At 39.3% G+C, this 23,990-nt stretch overlaps 1 protein-coding gene across 6 annotated transcripts in view; it reads left to right on the top strand.

The window, feature by feature from the left end:
- The window catches only part of APP (amyloid beta precursor protein), a 258,284-nt gene that overhangs the window by 175,418 nt on the left and 58,876 nt on the right, over window positions 1-23,990 (top strand). For all 6 annotated transcript variants that reach the window (XM_032393352.1, XM_032393354.1, XM_032393351.1 and 3 more), the window contains 4 exons: window positions 2,937-3,011; window positions 3,708-3,866; window positions 20,512-20,640; window positions 21,529-21,628. In XM_032393352.1, coding sequence (XP_032249243.1) covers window positions 2,937-3,011; window positions 3,708-3,866; window positions 20,512-20,640; window positions 21,529-21,628 — 463 coding nt within the window. The remainder of the gene's footprint in view (window positions 1-2,936; window positions 3,012-3,707; window positions 3,867-20,511; window positions 20,641-21,528; window positions 21,629-23,990) is intronic.

The raw sequence follows: 23,990 nt of genomic DNA, 5'->3' as shown, positions 1-23,990 counted from the left end.
TTCTGAGGACTGTTTGCCTTTGAACTTGCCTGCCTGCCTCTCAAATCTCTATTAGTATTAGTTGTCATTTTCTCTACAGCAAACAGCCAAGTCTTTGAAGAGCCATAAATCTGATGATACTGATACTTTTGTTCATTCAGTGGGAAATTGCTTTACAAGAATATATGGAGCAACCTGAGAATTTTAATTTATTTTTATTGTAATTTTTGTTACTATTTGTTTTCTTACGAATACAGAGATTTGGGGGGGGTGGTATTTGGGGGATTTTGGTATTTGGTTGTTGGGCGTCATAACTAAACTTGTAGATTTCTGTTGCCGTATGTTCTGAGTAGTATCTAGCAAATAGAAGATTCTGAATAGTCTATAAATGTTTTTATATATTTATATATCCTATAATAATTATACATATTACTTATGGACTTAGCGGTTTTAATATATCCTTAAAATGAAATTCTTCAAAATGAAATTTGACCTTTCTCTGAATTTATTATTTTTAAGATAAGCATCGATATCTTAGGAATAGTCCTTTTCCTGTCACCAAATACAAGGAAACTTGGCTCACCTATTGAATTTGCCATTGAACAATTTTATATAATTATATATATAATTTATCTATACTTATATGTATATATAACGTTATATATCTATATATAAATTTATATATTATATATAACTAGATATATTTATATAATTATGTAGCTATATAAGAATATAATTTATATAAATCACATATATATATAATATATATGTAATTTTTATATTTTATAATGGCAAATTGGGCCATAGATGATAAAAACATGGTCCTTAGAGCCACAAAGATCTTGGTTTATATCCTTCTCCATTTTTTTTTTCCTCCATGACCTTGAGCAGTTGACTTAATCTGGTCCATAAAATGGAGATCACCATAACTAATCCCACAGATTTTATAAAGCACTTAATACAGAGTCTGCTACGTAGCAGATCTGCAGTAATGTTACCTAGTATTGGGACACCTCAGTGGTAGCCATTGTTCAGAGAGATGTTGAGCCTACAGTGTGTGTTTATCTTGCATTACATAGGCCTAGGGTGATGGTATCAGTGAATTGTTTTCTTTGTGAGGGTATAGGATATTGTTACATTGCTCTGAAAATCAAATTCAATTTCATTGTTTATTTTCAATTTATTAACCAGATAAATCTCTCTAATTATTCCGTGTATTTCCCTAGCTCAAAGTTTACAGGCCAGGTTCTGAATGTGCAAGGTGGGATGGTAAAAATGTAAAGATATGCAGGAAATCAGTTTTCACATTCCAGTAAGACATTTGGCTTCTCAAACTAATTTTGAGATTCCTTGCCTGAAGAGTTCATGGTAGAGTACTGCCACTGTGAACATTCTCAAAGCAGGAAATTGAAATATTTTTATTGCAAGCTGCAAGCCTTATCTCATCCATAAAGCAAAGGTAGCCTTCAGTAGCCCCCTCCCTACAGGTGCCCTTCATTAACTCTTAGAGACTCCGAAGCATCCAGGACAGTATGTTTCTTTTCTTTTGTATTCTGTTCTTACTCATAGCAGTAGGGCATTTGTTGTAATTTCGTTGTGACCTTTTTAAGTTATTTTTTTACATGTTCTTCAAGTATAGTAGAACATTCACTCCATTCTATTTTCTCCATAATTTCATAAAAAGAACACAAGGAAGCTAGTCTTGTATCATATACAGCAAATTAATGCTAGATAATAAAATAACTAAATAAAAACCCACACAGTGATTTGATGTTTTATCTCATAGAAATTCTCTATCAGTAGTTTTTTATCCAAGTCTCTCTCTCTCTTTTTTTATCTTGAAGGATGTCAGAAAAATCCATTCCTTAGGGATAAATACCCATAAATAACAGGCTCTTGTAGTACAGAAATCAGGTTCTTTCATGCTTTGTATGTCTGCAAAATATGCAAGTACACATCTGTCAGCAGACCGTTCTATTGCTTACTTGATCTTCTGCTCTTTACTTCGCCTGGCTCAGTTATGAGTTGCACTTAAAAAACCTCTGCCTGACAGCGAGTAGTACACTTGAAAAGGAAACGCAGCCGTAGGTGGTTAAGAATCTAGTATCATTTCACTTCAACAACATGCAGAGCTGCAGACCTCTCCTCTTGGCATTCAGGTCAATGAATGAACCTCTCTCAGGGTAGTCCTGGGTCAACTTCAAGGACGAGAAGAGGAAGCTTTCTTTCCCTATCAAACAGATTAGCCTGGTTACTAAATTAGCATTACTTCTCAAAAATGCGTTTTGCTATGTCCGGAACATTATAATGTGTACTGTCTTGGAATTTCTGGAGATACTTCGGGTATTCTTTGCTGTTCATGATGGGGGTTGGTCAGCAAAAGGCCCTCACTACCCATCAGTGGCTCTGAGGAATTCTGACAATGGAGGCCTTCTCTTCCTTCCTCCATCGTGTACTTCTTTTTGGTAGTGTGTTCGTGACATGTGTGCACACGCATAAAATGTTCATGCCTTCCCCTGCTTTACAGTTTGAAATTTTATAACTTGCTTTCACAGAAGACTAAAACTAACGCACTCAATTTAATGGTGGAAATCCTTGTTCAAGAAATACACACACACACACACACACACACACCTTTTATGAATCGTTGACATCTGTGCACATCAAACAAAATGACTTTCAGCCATTTCTGAGGAAAAGAAAAAAAGACCATCTGTGTTTCAAAGGGCCATGTTCCTTCAGTAAACGTGATCATTTATGTTTAATATACTGCTACGATAGATGATTTACATCTTAGCAGGAGGTCAAATAAATCGTTCTGAGATAGGACTGGAATGGGATCATTTTTTGAAAATGTTTAAAATGTCAAGTTCAGAAAGAAAATAATCTTTCATTAAATATAAGTTGGAAAAAAAAGAACTGATGATTTTAAATTCAAATGTTTTCTCATTTTGTAGGTCATGCGAGAATGGGAAGAGGCAGAACGACAAGCAAAGAACTTGCCTAAAGCCGACAAGAAAGCAGTTATTCAGGTAAAACCCAGGCCAGTTCTCCACCCAGCAGTGCAGGCCTTACACATTTTCCAGCCTCTCTGGAGGATTGTTCGTATTCCCATCAATTTGGACTATTGCTCATCATTGTCCAGTAATTCAGTTTCTTAAACCTTTCCTTATATTTGCTTTTAATTAGCTCAAGCCATAATTCATTTCCATAAAACTCCTATTGTTACTTGCCGTCTGCTTTTTATCAATCATATATCGTTTTAATGGCCAGAATCTGTTGCTGATGCTTCCCTTGACAAAAATTACACCATGATTAGAATTTGTAACAGGAACTCCTCTCAAAAACTACCTCCAAGGAAACTGTGATTCTCCTGGTCGTTTTCTGAAATTAAAGTACTTTGAGTAAAAGAGGAATTTTTTTTTTTTTTTTTTTGCAACAGAATTCAGAGTCTTAAGAGCACAGAAATTTATCCTGTGTTATGGTTAGTCAAATCCGGCTTCAGGGACCATATAAAATAATGGTTTACGGTGAGAAATCAGGTTTGGGGATGGGGTACTGGATAAGGGAGGAAGCCCATAAAACATGCTGAATTAGTCAAAATGTGGGCATGACCATAAATCTTTGAGTGAAATGAAATACGATGCCCCTCTGGAAACACTTGGATTTGCTGCCCTGTCCCGCGTGCTCCGTCCCCGACTGACATGTGCATGTGTTTGCAACGGCAGCACTTCCAGGAGAAGGTGGAGTCTCTGGAGCAGGAAGCAGCCAATGAGAGGCAGCAACTGGTGGAGACGCACATGGCCCGAGTGGAAGCCATGCTCAATGACCGCCGCCGCCTGGCTCTGGAGAATTACATCACTGCTCTGCAGGCCGTCCCCCCTCGGGTAGGTCTCCCAACTGCCTTCAGGGCACTGCACACACGGGCGGCCTGGGGGCCCTGGGGACCCTGGGGACCAAAGGCCACGAGAAAGAACGTGACAAGTGTTATGAGCACCTCAGTTCACCTTGTCCTGGAGGTTATGTTGTGGGGTCACGGGGTAGCTGCCTGCACAGGGTCATCTCAGCGCTGTAGAACTCACACCCTTCCACAGAGCGGTCAGACCTCCCAAGCCAAGTCAGGCTTCCCAAGTGACTCACCGCGCAACACCTGACCCAGGTTGACATGCTGCGGCGGTGACATTTCATGGGCCAGCTGAAGTCAGGGAACCACAAAAGCTGGCAAGATTCTTAGAAATAACCAACTTGCTTCCTCATCTCATGACCTGTAACCGAGTGTCATGAAGAGTTGGGATTTGGCCGAGTTGTGAGGATTTTTAAAGTCCTAACAGGAGCTAGACCTCAAGTTTCCTGCTCAGAGCAGCATCCATAGTCTCCGAGGGGAAGCCCGAGTCAGTCATGGTGTCAGCTTATGTCAGGAGGCTTATTTGAGGTTTTCAGCAATATATGCGCAGAAAGGCTTACCAAGCAATGCAGGTACATCTCCTCAATGAGGCTTCATGGGAGAGCTTACTTTGGACATAAGAAACATTCTGTGCATTATGTCTGTTTGTTCTATCTGTTACTGAGTAAGAGACATTAAAGTCTCTGACATTTTCTCATGTGATGCTATCGGGTTTTGCTTTTTGTATTTTGAGGCTTTGTTTTTAGGTGCATAAACATTCAGAGTTGTTATGTCCTCCTTCACCCTCCCCTTCTCGTTACGAAATGCCCTTCTTCTCCCAGGTAATATGTTTTGCTCTGAAATTACTGTGTCTAATATTAAAGGTATTTCAGCTTTATTTTGATTAATGTCATCATAGCATATCATTTTTCCATCCTCGTACTTTTATTTAACCTACAAGCATTTCTTGTAGGCAGCATATAGTTGGATCTTGCCTTTTAGTTGAGAAGCATACTTCTTGAAATTATGGATACAGTTATACCTAAATCTGTCATCTTGCTATGTTTCCTGTTTGTCCCATATGTTCTTTGTCCCCTTTTCCTCTTTTTTTTTTTTTTTTTTTGCCAAATTTGGACTAAAAGAACGTTTTTTGTTACTTTCTTTTGTAGGGTCTTGAGCTGTTAACTTGTTATTTTGTTATTTTACTATTTGCCTTAGGGTTTTAGAAAATATTTCTTTTTTTTTTTTTTTTTTAAAGATTTTATTTATTTATTTGACAGAGAGAGAGATAGCGAGAGCAGGAACACAAGCAGGGGGAGTGGGAGAGGGAGAAGCAGGCTTCCTGCCGAGCAGAGAGCCCGATGTGGGACTCCATCCCAGGACCCTGGGATCATGACCTGAGCCGAAGGCAGACGCTTAACGACTGAGCCACCCAGGCGCCCCTAGAAAATATTTCTAACAGTTCACAATATTATACCAGTACAAATGATATTATGCCATTTCAGGTATATTAGAAGAACCTCATACTCAAATTCTTTCATTTCCTTTTTCCCAATCTTTAGGCTGTTGTTGTCATACTTTTTCCATACTACATTATTGTTAATTTTCTTTTAAATGGTAAGTTATCTTTTAAAGAGTTTTACATAATAAGAAGAACATTTACCATTTCTGGTGCTCTTTATTCCTTGCATAGATCCATCTGGAATTATTTTCCTTCTACCCAGAGGACTTCCTGTAAAAAATTTTTTAATGCATGTAGATGGGTAAAGAATTCTTTTGCTTGAGTGTATCTGAAAAGATCTTTATTTCACCTTTGTTTTTGATAGACATTTTTGCTGGGTATAGAATTTTAGGATGAAGTTTTCTTCTTCAGCCATTTTAATGATGATATTCCATTGTCTTACTTGCATTGTTTCCCACAAGAATAGTTATATCCTTTGTCTCTGTAAATAATATATCTTTTTTATTATATTTTTTTCAGGGAGAGGGGGAAGTGGGCAAAGGGAGAGAGAGACTCTTAAGCAGACTCCACACCCAGAACAGAGCCCGATATCATGACCCTGAGATCATGACCTGAGTGGAAATCAAGGGGCAGATGCTTAACCGACTGAGCCTCCCAGGCACCCCTATCTTTTTTTTTTTTTTTAAATCTGGCTGCTCTGAAGATTTTCTCTTTATCACCAGTTTTGAGTAATTTGATTATGATGTGCCATGGGGATTTCAATCAGCCGTTAACCCCATCTGGCTATTTTTCATCTCGAACATTTCATATCTAGAAGTTTAGTCTGGTTTTTGTTTGTTATTTTTATATATTCCATTTCTTAAGTTTTCGAACCTGTGGAATGTATTATATATAGTAACTTGTAATATCTTTGGTTGCCACCTCTAGCATCTGTGTCAGCTTTGGGTCGATTTGATTGATTTTTTTTTCATTATATGTGATATTTTCCTTCATCATTTCATACCTAGTAATTTTTTATTGGCCATCAGACATTGTGAACTTTACCTTGAGTGCTGGGTACTTTTATATACCTCTATTCTTGAGCTTTGTTCTGCAGTGTTGTTAAATTACTCAGAAACAGTTTGAGCCTTTCGGGTTTTGCTTTTAAGACTTGTTAGGTTGGGATCAGAGCAGTTATCAGCTTATGGCTCCTTCTTCTCCAATATGGAGGTTAGGATTCTCCTGAGTAATCCACCATGAATACTGTGTTTTCTCATCTGGATGGTGGGAACAGGTGCTATTCCTGACCCGTGTGAACACCAGGCACTGTTGCCTCTAACCCATTTGGATGGTTTTTTCCCCCCGGCCTCGGTTGGGTTCTTTTACTTGCATGCCCTGATCATTACTCAGCCACTTTCTCAAGGGGCATTGCATGCAAATCTGGGCAACTCTGTCCTCCCAGCACTGTCCTGCGATTACTGGCTGCCTTCGTCCTTCTAGACTCACTCACCTACCTTAACTGTGGGGTCCACCAGGCTCCAGCTGGTCCTGCACATGGAGTGACAGCCTGGAAATGCATGGCGACAAGCTTGAGGAGTCGGAGGGCTCATATCATTCGTTTCCCTTTCCACAGCATTCACTACCTGCCACCTGATGTCTAATATCTTTTAGAAACATAGTTCTGTCTATTCTGGTTGTTAAAGGCTGTCCGGTAAATCTGGTTCTCATTACTCCATCTTGGCTGAAAGGAGCAGTCTGCATATATTATGGAACAAAACCAAATAGCCACCCACTTACACTGATGCCCCTTATTTTGATTCTTCTTTTTCTGCTGACATTATAGCACAGAAAGCTCTGAGGAACCCTAAAAGAGCTTCCGGTACTCTTACAGATGGTGAGACAGGATTGACCCTGTTCCACCAATGACGTCACTGAGATCGAGTGTCTGGTTCAGGGTGACACCGCTACCCTGGTTAACGGACAGGGTGGAGCTGCGAATCACAGCTGACCACCACAGTGCCCTCTTACTAGACCACGCTTCCTCTCTGAACAAAAAGCTTTAGAAAAAGAATATCACATTAGCATTTTCATTTTCTAGTCAGAAAAAAAAAATCTCTGTCCTAGCACTGTTCAGTAAAATTCTGTTTACATGCATTTGGAGAAAAGTCCCTTGACTCCTTGGTCCTCTTTTTATAGAAGACTCAATTTTGGGGTCAGAGCCATTGGGATCCTTTGCCAAGGCAGGGCAAGGAGGTGGGTGTTGAGACAAGAATCTTAATTGCTGACATTTAGTGGAGTGTTCCAGCCAAAAGTCCCATCTCCAAAGGAGGGTCTTTGCTATGTGGACATTGATAGAGCTAAATATAAGATGAGGACTGAATGGAGTCCTTAACAAATGCACGTTTCAGAAGTTTCAGTTCCACCCAATCTGCCATCACAAGAAAGACAGTGATGAGAAGAATGTTTGCCAAAGCTTCCTGTGTTACCAGGGGGGATCATTTCAGACTGGTCATAATCATGCTTGTTCTGGGCCTGTCGATTTCTTCCTATAGAATTAAACATCATGTTTATTTGAAATAAAAATTAAAGACTGGATTAGGGAGAACTATTTTACTGTCCAAAAAAATCAGGGGCACCTGGGTGGCTCAGTCAGTGAAGCATCTGCCTTTGGGTCAGGTCATGATCCCAGGGTCCTAAGATGGAGTCCCACGTTGGGCTCCCTGCTTCTCCCTCTCCCCCTTCCCTTGCTCGTGTTCTCTCTCTCTCCCTCCCTGCCCCCCTTCTCTCTTTCACTCTCTCAAAAAAATAAAATCTTAAAAAAAAATCGGATTGTTGTTGACTGATCCAAGAAGTCTATTGAATTCTTACCTAGACATGCATAAAACTTTCCCATGTAATAAAAACTGGGGCTGGATAGTCACAGGCCTACAATCTTGGCATTACCTGCCATTTCTGTTAAGTTAATGAGTGTTTTATTTAAATTTTATTTTGAGTGTTTAATGCATAGCTTGATACGGCACTTAGCTCTGCACTTTGGAAAAATGCAAGAAAATTCTAAGTCCCTTTTTAAGAACTTTTCTGTATTGCTGTTGAAAGACAAATCAAAAAAAAAAAAAAAAATCAGGAGTGTGCCCGTTACTGTCTGAGGAACGTCATGTCTCATATTGGAGCCATAAATAAATTTTTCTGAGATCTTCATCATACTTAACACAGTGCCTAGAAAATATGAAATATTCAGTAAATGTTAGCTGAATATAAGGAAATGAATTAGTCAAAGTTTTCTTTTCCTGTGGATTCTACAGCTGAGAGCACCTTCAAAATAATTATCCCATTAACGCTGACCATATTCCACCAGTCCCAGCCTTTGCCACATGAGAATCTGAAATAACATGGATTGTTTCCATGGTCTCTCTGAGGCTGAGGTTTAATCCATAATTTTATCTACATTTTTCAACTCGAGCTTGGAAGTATTATGTGATGATGTTTTTGTGCAGCTAGAATGCCTTGCTGTACTATGAATTTCATTTATAAGTCCCCATGTCTGTGTGTGTTTTATGTTCTAAATTTCCTCTTTCATGAATTTTGTGCCTGCTGGCTGATCCAGTAAATGGGCAATCTACAAGTGCTTTGTTTGAAGTATACGTAGAATTTTGCAGTATCCAAATACTTCCAATATTACAAGAGATGAAGCAGTTGCATTTTCCTCAGGAATAGTTTGGTCTTTGCGCTCAGCATAAACTCTTAATCTATAGCAGACTAGTGACTCTTCTAAGGATCGGCCCCTTTAATTTTTTTCACTTTTCTTAAAGTTTCCTTGGAAAATCAGAGTTATCCTTCCCCCCAACCCCCCGCCACCTCCCAAGAAATGTGTAATTCCTCTCCAGAGTTGCATCACACAATGGATCACTACCAAACTCAAGTACTTCCTAAAACTAAATTATCATTATTCAAGACTTCTACCTGTGCTTCTGACTTCCTACTTTCTCAGAGCTCCTATCAAGCAACTTACAGCCTCATGAAAGATGAGCTAAGTATGGTCTGAACCTTCCTTTTTGTAGCTGTCAGGATTCTCCTTCCTAGATGGAGAGAAGACAATGATACCGCCTGACTGTCCAACATTCTCTGCAATCTGGAGGGCAGTTAGCCTTAAGCAAACTCCTGTGCAGTTAAACTAAAGGCTAGATAGGAAATTCTGTTTAAAATAAAGCTTCCCATGGTAGGCTTAGGTGTGGGAAAACTCAGGAGCTCCTAATTAGTAAGAACTGAAATGTGTTAAAAGATGAGAGACGAATTATAAAAGCTTTCTTTGTAATTCTGAGCTTTTTGGTATCTTTATAGATAGGATGTTAAATCTCCCATTAGACAACATCCTAATTATTATCCTGACTGCAACAATTCTTTCTTTAAGATTCATTTATTTATTTATTAGAGAGAGAGAGCGTTGGGGGGAGGGGTGGGGAGAGAGAGAATCTCAAGCAGGCCGCTTAATTGACTGAGCCACCCAGGTGCCCCCTGACTGCAATGACTTTTAAGCATTTTCTACGTGGAAGTGAGAATTAGAAAATGTTTTCATGTATATCTGTCTTGTCTCTGTGCCAGTGGTGTGTGTTGTTTTTATTTCCAGTGTCATAATTGCAGCCATCTTCACACTAAAATTAGTTTCATGCTTATATCTGATACCTCACATTCAGATTCTCAACATTCAGTTGAGGGGGAAGAAGAAAATTGGCACTTTCTTTAGCACCAACAGCTTTGCTTTCTCATTTCTGATTAGTTTGACCAAATGTTAAATTTTCCTGAGATTCTGGAAAACTGCCACATAGAATTCTTTGGTAGAACATTAATGTAATGATCTGTGAGATTTATCATCAAAGAACATGATTTGTCCCAAGATGGAGATTTGGTGCATTCTAACAGCAGGGCAATAAATGTTCAATAAGAAGCAAAATAAAGGACAGAGATTAATGGGTGCAAAATTGAGGTGCTTAACTTGGCCATTTTAAAAAAATTTTCAAAAAAAATAAAAAATACAAAATTTTCATGTGATATTGCAAACTCTCCTTCTCCCTACAACTCTTCATTTCCTGCTAATCACTTTGGGTCAAAAAAGAGATGTGAGCATTTATAGAATATGTGTAGAGAGCATGTATCTACGTGCCAGGGTAGATACGGTACAATCCGCACCTCAGTATAATGGATGGTAAATAAGGTAAAAAGTATTTGCCTAGTTCTTAATATTGAAGGCACTGAAACAGAGAAATCCCAAGATGTTTAAGACATTCTTCCCTCAAGATTTTGATACAACAGAAATTTTGTAATGCCGATCTGAATATACTTAAAAGACTGCTATGTTGAAAATCACCTTTGAGAAATGTAAATAATTATCTTATGCCTTATATATATTTTTTTTTAATTTTTTTTTAAGACTTTATTTATTTGAGAGAGAGAGAATGAGAGACAGAGAGCATGAGAGGGAGGAGGGTCAGAGGGAGAAGCAGACTCCCCGCCGAGCAGGGAGCCCTGTGTGGGACTCGATCCCGGGACTCCAGGATCATGACCTGAGCCGAAGGCACTCGCTTAACCAGCTGAGCCACCCAGGCGCCCTATCTTATGCCTTATATATTTATTATCCATCCATTCATCATTCACTTTTAGTTGAGATTTGTAAAAATTGGTGAGCACAAGAAGACTCATTGACTTGAGAGCTTTTAAAGACAGACCCAGTAACAAACAGATGGAAAGGAAAACAGGAGGATTAGCATTCATTGAACAAAATCCTGTAGACTATGCTGAGTGGTTTGTTGCCTCTCAGTATGACCTCCTTAACCTCGCTTTGACTTTTTACCAGGCTCAATAGACAGATCTTCTAAAGACCAATGGAAAGTATGTAAACAAGAGACACCAGTGCTTTCTGTTTTTAATTGAATTAAGTTAAATAGAAAATTATGAAGTATGGGGCGACTGGGTGGCTCAGTCAGTTGTCATTCAACTCTTGATTTCGGCTCAAGTCATCATGATCTCAGGGTTGTGAGATCGAGCCCTGCATCAGGCTCTGTGCTCAGTGTGGAGTCTGCTAGAGATTCTCTGTCTCCCTCTCCTTCTGCCTCTTCCATCCCATGCTCTCTTGCACGCTCTCTCTCTCTAAAAATAAAAAATAAAAATCTTTAAAAAAAAAAGAAAATTATGAAGTATGTAGGAAAGGTATTAGCTTGAAAGCTGTCCTGTGCCTCTGAGTCCATATTCATCAACAGATTCCCTCCACAGCAAGCCCTCCTTCATCACTGCCTTTAAAGTCAAAACAGCTCATCAAATGCTGTCAAAACGTACAGCATCGGGATGCCCTATCTCATTCCAGCATAGGTTGCAGGTACAGATTTAGAGGTTGATATCTGTTTGCATTTCATCCTTCAAAATCAAAACCCATTATGAAAACAAATATTTCATTTTTACAGACAAATGCATAATAGCACATTATTTAATGATCCACAGGCCATTACCTGCCAGGCACTATAGACATCTACCCTGTTAGAACAGATAGCAACGAGGGATCTTCTCCCAAGAAACATGTATGCACACACACACAATTACACATGGGTTTCAGGGAGTTCACTTATTTTGTGAAGCTCATCCACTGATCAGTTTAAAAATCCTAAGTTGTATTTGTATTTATATAAGCTTTGTCTCAAGGATTTTCACATTAATGTTTCCACTAGGTCAAGGCACTGTGGTTAGTGGGAGTATGACGAGAAGGTGAAATTAAATATAAATGTCCATATCTCCGAGCATGGTGTAACCAGTTAGAGGATGTGGGAAGCAAAAATGCCAAAACTTAAGTATGAATATGCAAAATTAAAACATATTATTGTAACTCTCTTCTAAAAAGTCAAGATTATGTCCCAGTTGGCGTTTGTCGGGTGATCAGACCGTTCGACAAATCTTTTCAAAGGTCTGTGGTATACTTTCAAGCATCCTTTGTTTATGGTTTCTTCTGCAGTTCTCTGGGCTTTGCCTTCTGAATTATATTAATCTGTTCATCATTAAGAGCTTTGGCATGGCTCACTGCTTGACTAAAAAAGAATTGAAGACCTGCCCTGCAAGTCCAGGGAATTTCTGGCCCTTCTTTGCTCTCAGCTTGGTTGATCTAAGCTCTGTATCCAGTGTATGCTAGAGTTGGTCCAAAAGTGTTGATCCTGGGCTTTGGGTCAGGTCCTGAATTCCAGTCCTGTATGCTGTCTTCACTGATTTATAGCTGTGGTCCGTGTAACTCTACTCTCAATATTCTGACACCAAATGTATGAGATTTTTTTCCCCTCACATTAATTCTGACACTAACAGCCCATCGTAAGCATAGGCCCCATAGGTTAAGGGCCCAGCTCAGTCCTATCAGACTGTCCTGTATTTCAGACTCCAATACCAAATGTCAGGTTTTTTCAACACACATTTTTCCTTCTGACCAACCGGCCATGAATCAGGGGTTCGCATGACCCCGTCCTTAGGTTTGATAATTTACTAGAACAGCTCACGGAACACAGATCAGTGCTTTATTTATTGTTAGCAACTTATTATAAGGGACGTAACTCAGGAATGACCAGATGGAAGCCATACATGGGGCAAGGTATGGGGGGAAGGAGCTTGCATGCCCTCTCTGCCTGCTGCTCTCCTCGTACCTCATTGTTCTCACCAACTAGGAAGCTGTCTGAACCCCTTGTGAGGGGTTTTTTCATGGAGGCTCCATTAGGTAGGCAAGACTGACTAATTCCCTGGCCCTGGTGACTAAACTCAATTTCCAGTCCCTCTCCCCACCTGAAGGACAGAGGGTGGGGCCGAAAGTTCCAGACCTCTAATCACAGGCTTGCGCCCTCTAGCAACCAGCCACCATCCTCCAAGAGTCCCTGGGTTAGCGTACCAGAGACAACTCTTCATCACTTCAAGGGTCCTTAGAGGCTTTTGTGGCAGGAACCAGGGATTAAGACTGAATATTCTGACAAAAGATGCCCTTGTCACTCAGGAAATTACAAGTTTCAGGAGCTCTGCGTCAAGGACTAGAGAAAGATATTAAATACACATTCCTTATTATGTCACAGTACCCCAAATCAGTTACGTCTGAGAACTAGCAGAATATCCTGAAAAAAACTATATACAGCCCACCAGATTTAACAAGAGGTCACTAATTATGAATGACAGAGTTAAAACCATCCTTATTGTCTGTATTTTATAGATTTCAGCACCTGTCTTTAATTCCCAGGTCTGCCATCTATATAACCTATCACTTGGAATACGTGGCTTAATGAAAAGGACTCTTCCTCCTTCATTTGCAAATTGGGGTTAATTGTTCTACTCTTTCACAATTGGGATTGTTCTAGCTTTTGTTAGCCATATTAGAAAAAAAGATTAATGGAAGGTTGAAATGAGATTATGAAGTAGTAAGATATCTTCCTCCCTAAGAAAGACAAGCTAGAATATGTTGTTAGGACAGAATATGTGGAGGCTTTGTTGCCGAGTCCCTATCAGGAAGTCATCTGCTTCCCTGTGGAGGAGGGAAGGGATGGAAAGACGACTTTCTGTTCTGGGGGCCGCCATGTTCTATGATAGCACAAGGCCAGAGGCAAAGCAGTTACCTGGATGTGCCGGGAAGGGGTGATTCTAATGCCTCCCTGTTATCAAGCCTGGAGACACACTGAATGGGGGCAGTCACAAGAAACCTGTCCTTTCCTCAGTTGCTTCAAGACTTCAGGGTTCAGCTTGGCACAGGATTGTCATTGGCCTTCTTATACGCCTTTTTAACTACAGAAACCATGTATGCGCTCTTCTGAAGAAATGTGGATGAATTTTGCAGTGAACTTTAAAAATTGAGCTCAACTCGTAGCTCTAAAGACGAACACGGCTGTGATCCAAAGGGTCCCGTGAATGCTTCCCTGAATGTCTTTTTTTTCCTCCAGGTTTTTCTTACAACAGCGGGGGTACTTATGAAATGCTGAAATTCTGAGAGCCAAAGTGGCAAAATAAACTTAACAGAGACCATGTCAAGCAGACAAAGATTTAACTCTTAAGATTGTTTTTTTTAAAACTTGCACAGAAATTGTATACATTTTGCATTTGTATATGCTTAAGATTTCTTGAAATCCAGGGTACCTGGGTGGCTCATTCGGTTAAGCGTCTGCCTTCTGCTCAGGTTATGATCTCAAGGTCCTGGGATTGAGCCCCGCATCAGGCTCCCTGCTCAACAGGGAGTCTGCTTCTCCCTCTGCTTCTGCTGCTCCCCCCTGCTTGTTCTTTCTCTCTCTCTCTCAAATAAATACAATCCTTTTTTTTAATAAAAAATTTTTTAAAAAAAGATTTCTTGAACTCCAAGACGTAGAACTATGAAAATAACAGCCTTGAACCTGTTTTCTGAAAACAGGAGAGATTTGTGTTTTCTCGATAGATGATTAACTTTCCTGGTTACAGGGTTGGAAACCACTGGGATGCAATTTAATGCTCCCAGAGAAGTCTTTCTGAATAAGTCCCTAGTGACCTGGAAAGGTTAGGGTGCTCCTCATAAAGTGACTCATTTATTTCTTCCTCCTTGGTGGGATTACACTCAGGACCTTTAAAGGCTCATGACATATAATTCCCTCTTGTTAGAAAATGGTTTAAGACACAAGTGTCTATTATGATAAGATGCCAGATTTCTAGATCAAGCCTAAAGCTACAAAATGGAACAATAGGGCCAATTAGTCATGTTTTAATATACCTCCCACCTGAACGCTACGCATTCAGACACGATTGACATTGAATCAGTTAAATGTATGTGACTGACCCCAAGCCCAGGAACACCAAACATATAAAATTGCATTAAAAAAAAAAATGAAAAGGCAATACATTTGAGAACAGGGTAAATTAATTTTTTAAAAAATATCTTACATAGGCAAAGGCCATGAAATTCCCTTCAAAATTATTTACATCAAACTGACATCAAAACCCAAGCTATAAGAAGACAAGCTATGTCATCTTTTGAAACTGATGAAATGAATTCTTATTGATAATAGTTTGAATATGCTTCCTAAAGGAATCCAGCACTCTGGATTGATAGATCCAAGTGGGGTTGGAAAATCAATATGTTTCGTGAAAATTGGGAATGCATATTAGTGGAGAGATGCTTATTTTCAACTCAGATACCAGGAAAGATATATTTTGCTACCAGAACTGTTTGTGAAATCACATTCAGCTCTAGGTTATTCATTCATTTAATTAACAAACATTTTTAAAAAGCAACCAAATTGTGCCAGGAACTGTTTAGTGCCTGGAGATATCCTATGCTCATGTTCCAAGAAAGAAACAGTTAATGTTCCAAAAGGTAAATCTTCTATTTTAGGTTAAGTCCAATCCATTTTAGTAAGAAGTCTAATCATTTTAGTAATGCCCAGCCTAAATCCTTTAAGAAATTCTTTTTGAAATGATTTTTCTAAATGCAGTGTGAATAGTGAAGAAATTTTAGTGCCAATTGAAAAGTGTTATATCAGATGCAAATAGATACTTTGTTATTATAGGCCAAACACTCAAACAATAGTGATAATAAAAAGGGATTGGATGTAATTAGTCCCCCTGGGGCAGATCTTTTCCTTTTATTTTCTCTGTTCTGTGCTATAAATTTTAATAATAAGATTAGCCATCCAATGCCAGTATAATCAGATTGTAGTATGAATACATACACTATCTAAATTGTAAAATAGGGGAAATTTGGCAGGAAAAAAAACATTATTACTCGTTACAGAAGTTTTAAAGACTTGAGAATGATTGAAATTATACGCATTGAGGTTAAAAACATGTTTCTTAAACTCTGCTTACTATCAGTGTGCTTGAGCCACTGAATTCTTAACGCTCATTTTTCTAATCACATGAACAATCTTGTCTTAACTGTAACCATTGTGACAATAGTAATACATTTACTTTAAGAGAATACATTTCTATAGAGATCCCAGGTATGTTTTCTTCTCTTACTCTTTTGTGAATATTACTGTGTTTTTTAATTAAAATTTTAAGAAACTTACCTTTGCCCTAGCATAATGAAATAAAACGCCCTAAGAGATTCCCTGTTATTCTATAGTACATGGATACGGGACACCACTAGAAATAACTAGTTTTAAGCCTTGGTAATTCTGTATTCTGGCTAAAAGTGCTAAAAACAATTACTTGTTTTTCTTTGTTACCTAAAAATAGTATTTGTTGCTGAGGTGTAGACATAACCGCCATTTTATTTGGTATGATTTATCTGCCTACTCCATAAGAGCTAATCTCATTTTTTTTTCATTTCTAAGCATGATTCTTAGAAATGTGTTTGCATGAATAAATCAACCAAGCAGAACCATGTAATTCACTTATTGAGGGGCATGGTAATGTGTTCCTGAATTATCTCATGTCCCGAGGCATAGACATTAGGAAGAAAAAGGCTGATGTTTGTATTAGACACACACACAATGTGTATCTGAGCTCATACAAACACTGATGAGATCATAGCTTACAATGGGCTCTTAGGGCTCATTATCCTGGCAGGAGCTTTGTTCCCTGGTAGAGAGATACGGAGGCTTGGGGAATCATGAGATCCTGGTGTGCTACCATTTCATTGTCAAGCTCTAGGGATTTGATGCAGGAAGTTAGGAATATATTTCTGAAATGAAGAAAATATTGGTATTAAATAAGCAGTTTTAAACATGTGAACCACATTCACCATTTAATTATCCATCTTAATAGATGAGAAGGGTGGATTTAGAGCTGGAATCCACACATGTCGCAAAAGCCTAACTTTTAACTATAATACCTTTCCTCATTTTCTAGTAATCCTAAACAGATTGACCAAGGACAGTCCTATCTTGCTATTTCACCTCCCCACATCTGACACAGTAGCTAAAGCAGAGTAGAGCGCCAGAAACCAAGGACAGCAATTGAGAGAGTGAATAAGCTAAATCTGGATGGCCTTCTACACAGTGAAAAGAGCAGGTGTCATCATGTCCCCAAAGAATATTATCTGAGCTTATAAGCACTAGATACTCAGGCAAGGACTCCTAGAACAGACTCGTTTCTAACCGCTCAATTATTTCTTTGTTTTCAACTCTGTAAGTTACTTTTTGGAATTGTCTTTAGCTTGGTCCATGTTAGAGTTTCTTTGAAAATCAGGATCACAGCGATCGAGAGACCAGGCTTGGGAGTCGGAGTTGGATTACCTGTTCTCACTGTACCCAAGGACTAGCTCTGTAACTAGCTGTGTAACTAGCCACATAGCCCTCAAGCTTAGCTTCTTTGTGCTTTGTTTTATCTACAATAAAACCCCAGTCATAGGGTTGATGGGAAAATTTGGTGAGTTTCTATGCATAAAGCACATGGTCTCATTCTATAAGCCGTCAGTAAGTGTTGAACTGCTGTTGCCTAGAGGAAAGAAATGGGTGGGCATTGGAGGCCAGGACTGAGTGGAAGAAATAAATGTGTATTGTGTTCCTGCTGTGAACTGAGCATTGCCCTGAGTAGCTAACACAGAACTTTTTTTTTTTTTTTAAGATTTTATTCATTTATTTGAGAGAGAAAAAGACAGAGCATGGTGGGGGGGGAGGTGGTTGGAGGGCAGAGGAGAGGAGGAAACAGACTCCCTGCTGAGCAGAGACCCCCCTATGCAGAGCTTGATCCCAGGACCCTGAGATCATGACCTGAGCTGAAGTCAGACGCTCAACCGACTGAGCCACCCAGGTGCCCCATCACAGAACATTTTTAATACTCAGTATGCTCTATATGAAAAATACTGTTATCTGAATTGCACAGAAGAGAAAATTGAGGCCTAGATAATTTGGGGACTGTCATGTTCATTTTAAAATTGATGTTAACAGGGGCACCTGGGTGGCGCTCAGTTGGTTAAACCTCTGCCTTCGGCTCAGGTCATGATCCCAGGGTCCTGGGATCAAGCCCCGCATCGGGCTCCCTGCTCAGCCGGAGCCTGCTTCTCCCTCTGCCTGCCTCACTCCCTGCTTCTGCTCACTCTCACTATCTATCTCTCTCTGTGTCAAATAAATAAAAATCTAAAAATAAATAAAAAATAAAATTGATGTTAACAGTAGTAATTTCCAAGTGGGAGTGTATGCTGTTTTTGGTGATAGTGGAAGAAAAAAGGGGAGACCCAGATGTTATCAGAAATTACCTCCCCATTCTCTAATTTGAGATTTAGATTTAATGCAGTAATGCCAAGGCCAGTGTGGAGCCTTTACATTCTGGCTCACACACTCGGCCGGCCATGACCGTCATTTCAGGACGGAATGCCTTAGAGGAACATTCATAGGTGACTGGCTGCAGATAGACAGATAGGATGAAAGCAATCCTTATGTTGAATTGGAGTATTTTTGCTTGTGTGAACTCTTTAAAGAAAAAAAAATCTGTTTTCCTCAAAACAGTGAAGCCTTTTCAAGGGAAAAAAGTGAAATAGGGCAACTAAGAAAGCACATAAAGCCAGTCAGGAGCAGGGACATCATGACTAGATACCTCCGACCTTGGAGGTATCATTGTAATAGCACTAGAAGGAGAATTTTAGAGGCCTCGGTGTCGAATAACAAGGATCAGGGGTATGTAATTTCCTGACTGCACAATCCTGCATATAAGATATTCATCACTTTCAATAATAGCCTGCCTTTAAACCAGTCGTCTTTTAAATAAATAGATATAGTTGATGTAGCTTGTCAACTGTTATCTCTTTAACTTTTCTTCTCTTAGGATTTAAAAGATCATTCTCTGATTTGTAGATTCAACTAGATATCAGAGTACAAATGAGAATTATAATGATGTGTTGCCAAAAGCTAGGTTTCCAGCCACGATATTTGCCTTTTTTGGTGGAATTATGGGGAAGCACATTTCTTGTAGGGTGAAAGGAATAAAGCGGATGAGCACAGGTTTATTTTCTTTTACCTGTGGATATTTGCTTTCTTAAGTATAGGAATGTGACCTGTGGAAAGCATAAATTAAGCAAGTCACCCTCTATGAGTCGGGCACTGGGTACCGTGATTCCTGATAAAGACCAAGTCTGGCCCTTAAGGGTCTCACAGTTGAAGAAAGCAGTCAGAAACATAAATAATTTAATAGATTGTATTCAGTGCAGTAATGGGGATATACATAGCTTTTCATGGGAGCACCAAAAAAAAGGATACCTCTTCTACCTGGGATGTCAGGGAGGTGACCCTTAAGTTAACCAAAGGAGAAGGGGAGGGACATCCCATAAAATATTACAGCTTTCACCCTACCCCCAACATACCATCTCTGGAAATAAATTCCTCACCTTCCAACTGGCTTTCAAGGTGCCCATGACCTAGTTAATAATAACTGGGTTTGCCCAAATGGCCAAAATTCTATTCCTGACATGAACTTTCATAGGGTTTTGTTTGCTTGTTTTAATGACGAAGAAATGTGTGCTTTTGGAAATCATTTCACAAAATCACATGATAGAATACATATAGCAATAGAAACATTTAAGACAAAGGAGCTTTTGTCTTTTTTTATTAGGATGAATGTTTTCAAGAAAGACTAGAATAAAAATGAAATAGAACCAATTAGAAAAAAAATAGAAGCACTGAAGAAAATTGTTGCTGAATTAGAATCTGATGGCATAGAAAGAATTTAATTAAATTTCAAAGTAAAATAACTACAGTTTCACATTGGCCTTGCTCCTAGGAAAGTGTACTGTGTCTTAAAGCTTAGCATTTATTCCTTGGCCTACAAATGAGTGATGGTTAAGTTGTCTATTACTTTTCTCATTTTGATTATTATATTTTTATATGCTCACGGGTGGTGGGATTATTTGTGCAGCATTACCATTGAGATATCCATGAAGACTATGCGTGTAGAAATGTAGTCTTGTATATGCTCCTATGTGTTTGGGTGGGAAAAGGGGAAGGACCGAACTTGAATATGACAGATCCGAAATCACCTCTCTGTAGCAGAACACTGCCATTTAAAAAGAAAATGTTGCTTAAGGACAGTCGTATGTCAAATGCTAAATGCTCTTGTCGAAATGAAAAGTGGCCAATCAACTAAGTAATTACCCATTCAGAAAGCAGTGGGAGAATTGCAAAAAGGACTCACAGTCCTTCCACTTTATGGAATGAGTTACTGGGACCTCTGACACGTAGCCCCTGGGACAGGTAATATTTTGCGCAAAACTGAAAGGTTTTTTTTGTTTGTTTGTTTGTTTCCGCAACAGCCTCGTCATGTGTTCAACATGCTAAAGAAGTATGTTCGTGCTGAACAGAAGGACAGGCAGCATACCCTAAAGCATTTTGAGCACGTACGCATGGTGGATCCAAAGAAAGCCGCTCAGATCCGGTCCCAGGTAAACACAGAATGTGGTCGTCATGTGCAGCCTGGACAGTCCAGTGGGCTTGCCCTTTGAGGTAGATCTGTAGGTATTCCCAGCATGCTTGTGGGCACTTTACCTTTATAGCAAGAGTTTTTTAATACCTGGTAAATTCCAAAGGCTTGTCTTCAACCAACATGTGGTTTGACATTTTCTGATTTATGAAAATAATGAGAAATATAAACATCTGAGTGTCTACTGCTACCAGTTCTTTAGGAACCCTTCAAAACTCTGATGACTGAAGACAAAATTTGTGTCAGCCAAAACCTCTAAAATTGGTTCAACTAACTTGTGACAGGCGATCATAAACTCCTCTGCTACTCCAGTGTTTGGATATAATGTGAGCCTAAATGAAGCCCTGTAATCAATGTGTTTTATTTCCATCCCCAAAGGTTGACAAGTGAGATCTACCTCTGGCAATCTGAAATTTTACATTTCCTTAAATAGAATTTTAAATAAAAAGATAGGTGGATGGATGGATGGATGAATAGATAGAATGAAAGAAATTTCCAGTCAGATTGAAGTATGTTCCTATCTTTTGAAAAATTTGCACAGAAATATATTTAGAGCATTGGGGGTTATTTAGGGAGCCTAAATATTAGGATCAGAAATGCTCTTTTCAGATGGCTTTGTAATTATGGCTGCAAGCATGCAATACAATGGGAAGTTTAAAGCAGCTCTAAAGTTCGAGAATGGAGAATGGGAGAACAAGAAAATGAGGATGACCTTTCAGGTCACACGTTCCAGCAGCATTTTGTCTATTTTATTTTGGAAGTCTGTATCTGTCTGTGGCGTTCGGTAAGGAAAACAGCTTTTCCCTGCTGCAAAGATGACTTACCTGGAGCTGTCGCCCCTTTATGGCAGGTGATGACGCACCTCCGTGTGATTTACGAGCGCATGAACCAGTCCCTCTCCCTGCTCTACAATGTGCCTGCAGTGGCCGAGGAGATTCAGGATGAAGTTGGTAAGTAAGCTCTTCTCTTGATGACGAGCATCTAAACATATTCTTCTCCTGTCGGGGAAAAAAATCAGCCCCCTGAGAGTTTGTCTGCAGCAGGAATCACCAGCGGTCTGATCTGTGGGAGGAGAAAGAGCACATTCCCTTTTACAGTGAAACTCTTGGGGGATGGAAGTCATCATCACCTCATGAGTGGGATGGTATCCTCCTTTTATAGACGAAGGAGCTCAGGCTTAGAATTTAAGGAACGTACTTGCCTGTGGCACACATCTCCTAAGTAGCAGCAAAAGCACAAAACCGTCTGTCGTCTGACTTCGAAGTTACTGTTACGTTCAGTGACGCGCCTTTCTCTGGTACCCCTCTCCTAATAGCCATGAGTGTTCTCTGAGCCGTGTTGTTGTTTAAATGTCATGAAATATGTGCCCCCCCCTTTCATTAAGCTTTTATTTTGAAATAAACACTCATGGAAAAACAGTACAGAGAAGTCCAGTATACACATCACCCCCCTTCCTCAATAGTAACACCTTACATAACTATAATAGTTCTCAAAACCAGGAAATTGACATGGCGTGCTGTCTTTTATGTCCCGACTTCTCCTCATGCCACGTTTCATAGTTCATATAAATAAGTTCTCCCACTTTTGTTTTTCTTGGAAAGGGAGTAGAGCATCCCATAACGTAAGTCTCCACAAACCCCCCAAATGCCCATATTTGTTTAACTTTACCTCATAAAAGCACATAGACGGCAGTTATGCGAGTGAATCTTTCAACATAAAAGAAATGTACATATCCCGGAGGTTCGGTATGTAAGCTGTCAGGAAATAAGCAATCTGTCCCTCTCCATAACACACCTGCCCTTTGTTAATTGAGTTGGAAATGGATGCAGGTTATCTGAAAGCAGAACACCCCGGATGTTGTAGATGGGTACACCCCTGACAGGAATTCCTCCTTTGAAGTGCCTAAAACACCCCTTGGCTTGCTTTTTACATCTCCTGCCGATGCTATGTATTCTCTCTTTTCTAATTCAGTACTGCCTTATAAATTTGTTTGTATTGCTGTCAAGTATTTGGCATGTATCAGGTGATGATGTTGTGCTCCTAATGTGTATTAACACACGGAATCAAGTATACTTCCGGCTACAGGCTTTTGAAAAAGAAATTTCATAATTTATCTAAACTTCCGTTCAGAAGGAATTCAGCGTTGAGCAAGATCTTAAGAGGATCATCAGGAGAGTGTTTAGTCTATACCGTGGACTGAAGACAGGCTTGCCAATTAATCTTTCATTCTATTACATTTCTGTAAGAAATGAATATTCTTGTTACCTATATTTGGGGGTAGAAATCTCTAAGGAACCTTTAAAATACTGTATTTCAAATAAGTAGAAGAAAATCCTCCATTCAGTTGTAGAAAGGACAAAAATCATCACTCTCAACAACCTGGAGCTCAGGTCTTCTAGATGAATGTATTTTTGCCTGATACCTGTCTTAACAAGGTAATTTTCCTACGTGTCTTCAATTGAGATAGTGTTAGTAATACCAAGCTATAGAGAAATAAGCCGTTGCAAAGCACTAGAAAGTTAATGACCAATTATGATTGACTCTTTCTCACTAAATTATTAGAGCTTTTTATTTAGCAAAATAAGTGCTGAAGACAGTGGCCACTAATAAGTCACACTTCCACAGAACAGATGGTAATTCCGATATCTTGGGTGTTGCAAAATGCCCAAGAATAGGACAATACAGTGAACTTCAGATCTCAGTGACAGGGAGGATATTCAGATAAATTAGAATCATGGAAATTTTTTTCTTACAGAAAATCAAAACCTTAACTATGAACTTGGATTAAGAGCATGTTATATTTTTTTTCATTTTTGTCATTCTAAATGTACTAGATATCAAATCCTGAAAGATGATCTTTTTTAAAATCTTCCTTGCCTCCATTTTTAAATGGCTGTTTCCTACAGAAAGAGAAGTCTGCCTGATGAACAGACTTACTTACCTACCGTAAGAGCTCCCAATGTCAGAGCTATAGAACAGAGCACCCTGGGGAGAACGCCTTTTCTGGATTGAGCTTAGTTATCTTACATTGTTCTTCATTTGCAGGAACATTTAAAAATAACTCACTTTTATTTATTTCTTTTTTTAAAAGATTTTTTTTTTTTTTTACTTATTTGAGAGAGAGAGAGATAGGGAGAGAGAGCACAAGCGGCAGAGGGAAAAGCAGACTCCCCGCCGAGCAGGGAGCCCAATACAGGACTCTATCCCAGGACCCTGAGATCATGACCTGAGCCAAAGGCAGGCACTTCACCAACTGAGCCACCCAGGCGCCCCAAAATAACTCACTTTTAAAGGAGGACTTTAGGGGCGCCT

The sequence above is a fragment of the Phoca vitulina genome, unplaced genomic scaffold, assembly GCF_004348235.1.
Source record: "Phoca vitulina isolate PV1807 unplaced genomic scaffold, GSC_HSeal_1.0 scaffold72, whole genome shotgun sequence".
In the NCBI taxonomy this organism is placed as follows: Eukaryota; Metazoa; Chordata; class Mammalia; order Carnivora; family Phocidae; genus Phoca; species Phoca vitulina.
This window is presented reverse-complemented; position numbering and strand designations above follow the sequence as displayed.